Here is a 3,971-nt window from a genome sequence, read left to right on the forward strand (position 1 = left end):
ATTTAACTAGAGAAGAGGACCAGTCTAGAAACAGAGAGAAGAGGACCAGTCTAGAAACAGAGAGAAGAGGACCAGTCTAGAAACAGAGAGAAGAGGACTAGTCTAGAAACAGAGAGAAGAGGACCAGTCTAGAAACAGAGAGAAGACATTTAACTAGAGAAGAGGACCAGTCTAGAAACAGAGAGAAGACATTTAACTAGAGAACAGGACCAGTCTAGAAACAGAGAGAAGAGGACCAGTCTAGAAACAGAGAGAAGACATTTAACTAGAGAAGAGGACCAGTCTAGAAACAGAGAGAAGAGGACCAGTCTAGAAACAGAGAGAAGAGGACCAGTCTAGAAACAGAGAGAAGACATTTAACTAGAGAAGAGGACCAGTCTAGAAACAGAGAGAAGACATGTAACTAGAGAAGAGGACCAGTCTAGAAACAGAGAGAAGACATGTAACTAGAGAAGAGGACCAGTCCAGAAACAGAGAGAAGACATGTAACTAGAGAAGAGGACCAGTCTAGAAAAAGAGAGAAGACATTTAACTAGAGAAGATGACCAGTCTAGAAACAGAGAGAAGAGGACCAGTCTAGAAACAGAGAGAAGACATTTAACTAGAGAACAGGACCGGTCTAGAAACAGAGAGAAGACATTTAACTGTAGAAGAGGACCAGTCTAGAAACAGAGAGAAGACATTTAACTGTAGAAGAGGACCAGTCTAGAAACAGAGAGAAGACATTTAACTAGAGAAGAGGACCAGTCTAGAAACAGAGAGAAGACATGTAACTAGAGAAGAGGACCAGTCCAGAAAAAGAGAGAAGACATTTAACTAGAGAATAGGACCAGTCTAGAAACAGAGAGAAGAGGACCAGTCTAGAAACAGGGAGAAGAGGACCAGTCTAGAAACAGAGAGAAGAGGACTAGTCTAGAAACAGAGAGAAGAGGACCAGTCTAGAAACAGAGAGAAGAGGACCAGTCTAGAAACAGAGAGAAGACATTTAACTAGAGAATAGGACCAGTCTAGAAACAGAGAGAAGAGGACCAGTCTAGAAACAGGGAGAAGAGGACCAGTCTAGAAACAGAGAGAAGAGGACTAGTCTAGAAACAGAGAGAAGAGGACCAGTCTAGAAACAGAGAGAAGACATTTAACTAGAGAAGAGGACCAGTCTAGAAACAGAGAGAAGAGGACCAGTCTAGAAACAGAGAGAAGACATTTAACTAGAGAAGAGGACCAGTCTAGAAACAGAGAGAAGAGGACCAGTCTAGAAACAGAGAGAAGACATTTAACTAGAGAAGAGGACCAGTCTAGAAACAGAGAGAAGAGGACCAGTCTAGAAACAGAGAGAAGAGGACCAGTCTAGAAACAGAGAGAAGACATGTAACTAGAGAAGAGGACCAGTCTAGAAACAGAGAGAAGACATGTAACTAGAGAAGAGGACCAGTCTAGAAACAGAGAGAAGACATGTAACTAGAGAAGAGGACCAGTCCAGAAACAGAGAGAAGACATGTAACTAGAGAAGAGGACCAGTCTAGAAAAAGAGAGAAGACATTTAACTAGAGAAGATGACCAGTCTAGAAACAGAGAGAAGAGGACCAGTCTAGAAACAGAGAGAAGACATTTAACTAGAGAACAGGACCGGTCTAGAAACAGAGAGAAGACATTTAACTGTAGAAGAGGACCAGTCTAGAAACAGAGAGAAGACATTTAACTGTAGAAGAGGACCAGTCTAGAAACAGAGAGAAGACATTTAACTGTAGAAGAGGACCAGTCTGGAAACAGAGAGAAGACATTTAACTGTAGAAGAGGACCAGTCTAGAAACAGAGAGAAGACATTTAACTAGAGAACAGGACCAGTCTAGAAACAGAGAGAAGAGGACCAGTCTAGAAACAGAGAGAAGACATTTAACTAGAGAAGAGGACCAGTCTAGAAACAGAGAGAAGAGGACCAGTCTAGAAACAGAGAGAAGAGGACCAGTCTAGAAACAGAGAGAAGAGGACCAGTCTAGAAACAGAGAGAAGACATTTAACTAGAGAAGATGACCAGTCTAGAAAAAGAGAGAAGACATTTAACTAGAGAAGATGACCAGTCTAGAAAAAGAGAGAAGACATTTAACTAGAGAAGATGACCAGTCTAGAAAAAGAGAGAAGACATTTAACTAGAGAAGATGACCAGTCTAGAAAAAGAGAGAAGACATTTAACTAGAGAAGATGACCAGTCTAGAAAAAGAGAGAAGACATTTAACTAGAAAAGAGGACCAGTCTAGAAAAAGAGAGAAGACATTTAACGAGAGAAGATGACCAGTCTAGAAAAAGAGAGAAGACATTTAACGAGAGAAGATGACCAGTCTAGAAAAAGAGAGAAGAGGACCAGTCTAGAAAGAGAAAGACAGTCTAGAAACAGAGAGAAGACCGTGTAGAAACAGAGAGAAGACAGTGTGGAAAGGGTGAAAGCAGCACTACAGCATAGTATGTGATGACTGTACTTACTACTGCAGTTGGCAGTCCAGCATCTACTTTGTCCTGAAGAACAAGGAAGGAAAAAGTACATGTCAGTGATGCATGACAACATGTACTAATTGTTGGTTGTGTGTGTGGTGTGTGTGTGTGGTGTTGGTTGTGTGTGTGGGGTATGTGTGTGTGTGTGGTGTTGGTTGTGTGTGTGGGGTATGTGTGTGGTGTTGGTTGTATGTGGTGTGTGTGGTGTTGGTTGTATGTGGTGTGTGTGGTGTTGGTTGTGTGTGGTGTGTGTGGTGTTGGTTGTGTGTGGTGTGTGTGGTGTTGGTTGTGTGTGGTGTTGGTTGTGTGTGGTGTGTGTGGTGGGTGTGTGTGTGTGACTCACAGCGGCTGAGACTATCTGAGCAGAGATGCCTTTCAGGATGCTGTGCCGAAGCACAGAGCCATGGACTGTAGTGCTGAGCTCCACTGTCTTCCTCTTCCTACACACACACACACACACACACACACACACACACACACACACACACACACACACACACACACACACACACACACACAGACTGTTAAGTTAGAATCTCAGTTGTGATGACAAATGTCAGTTAACTGTACCCGTAATGCATAATGTAACCTGCTGAATACAGCCCATCACAGAAGGGTCTCAAAAACTGCCCATTAGGAGTTAGGTTAAGGGTTAAGGTTACATTTAGCATTAGGGAAAATAGGATGTTGGATTGGGAATCAATTCTTTGGTCCCCACAAGGATAGTGATACAAAACTTCCGGCGCCGACAGAGATGGCCGCCTCGCTTCGCGTTCCTAGGAAACTATGCAGTTTTTTGTTTTTTTTACGTGTTATTTCTTACACTAGTACCCCAGGTCATCTTAGGTTTCTTTACATACAGCCGAGAAGAACTACTGAACATAAGATCAGCGTCAACTCACCATCAGTACGACCAAGAATATGTTTTTCGCGACGCGGATCCTGTGTTCTGCCTTACAAACAGGACAACGGAGTGGATTCCATGCAGCGACCCAAAAAAAACGACTCAGAAAAAGAGGGAAACGAGGCGGTCTTCTGGTCAGACTCCGGAGACGGGCACACCGTGCACCACTCCCTAGCATTCTTCTTGCCAATGTCCAGTCTCTTGACAACAAGGTTGATGAAATCCGAGCAAGGGTAGCATTCCAGAGGGACATCAGAGACTGTAACGTTCTTTGCTTCACGGAAACATGGCTCACTGGAGAGACGCTATCCGAGGCGGTGCAGCCAACGGGTTTCTCCACGCATCGCGCCGACAGAAACAAACATCGTTCTGGTAAGAAGAGGGGCGGGGCGTATGCCTTATGGCTAACGTGACATGGTGTGATGAAAGAAACATACAGGAACTCAAATCCTTCTGTTCACCTGATTTAGAATTCCTCACAATCAAATGTAGACCGCATTATCTACCAAGAGAATTCTCTTCGATTATAATCACAGCCGTATATATCCCCCCAAGCAGACACATCGATGGCTCTGAACAAACT

At 43.5% G+C, this 3,971-nt stretch overlaps 1 protein-coding gene across 1 annotated transcript in view; it reads right to left on the minus strand.

Moving 5' to 3' along the window:
- The window catches only part of LOC112267651 (vacuolar protein sorting-associated protein 8 homolog), a gene marked incomplete at its 5' end in the record, with an annotated part of 131,924 nt that extends 129,004 nt beyond the window's left edge, over positions 1–2,920 (minus strand). The window contains 2 exon segments of the mRNA XM_042315476.1: positions 2,476–2,508; positions 2,828–2,920. Coding sequence (XP_042171410.1) covers positions 2,476–2,508; positions 2,828–2,920 — 126 coding nt within the window.
- Positions 2,921–3,971: the final 1,051 nt, after the last annotated feature.

The sequence above is a fragment of the Oncorhynchus tshawytscha genome, unplaced genomic scaffold, assembly GCF_018296145.1.
Source record: "Oncorhynchus tshawytscha isolate Ot180627B unplaced genomic scaffold, Otsh_v2.0 Un_scaffold_3377_pilon_pilon, whole genome shotgun sequence".
Classification (NCBI taxonomy): Eukaryota; Metazoa; Chordata; class Actinopteri; order Salmoniformes; family Salmonidae; genus Oncorhynchus; species Oncorhynchus tshawytscha.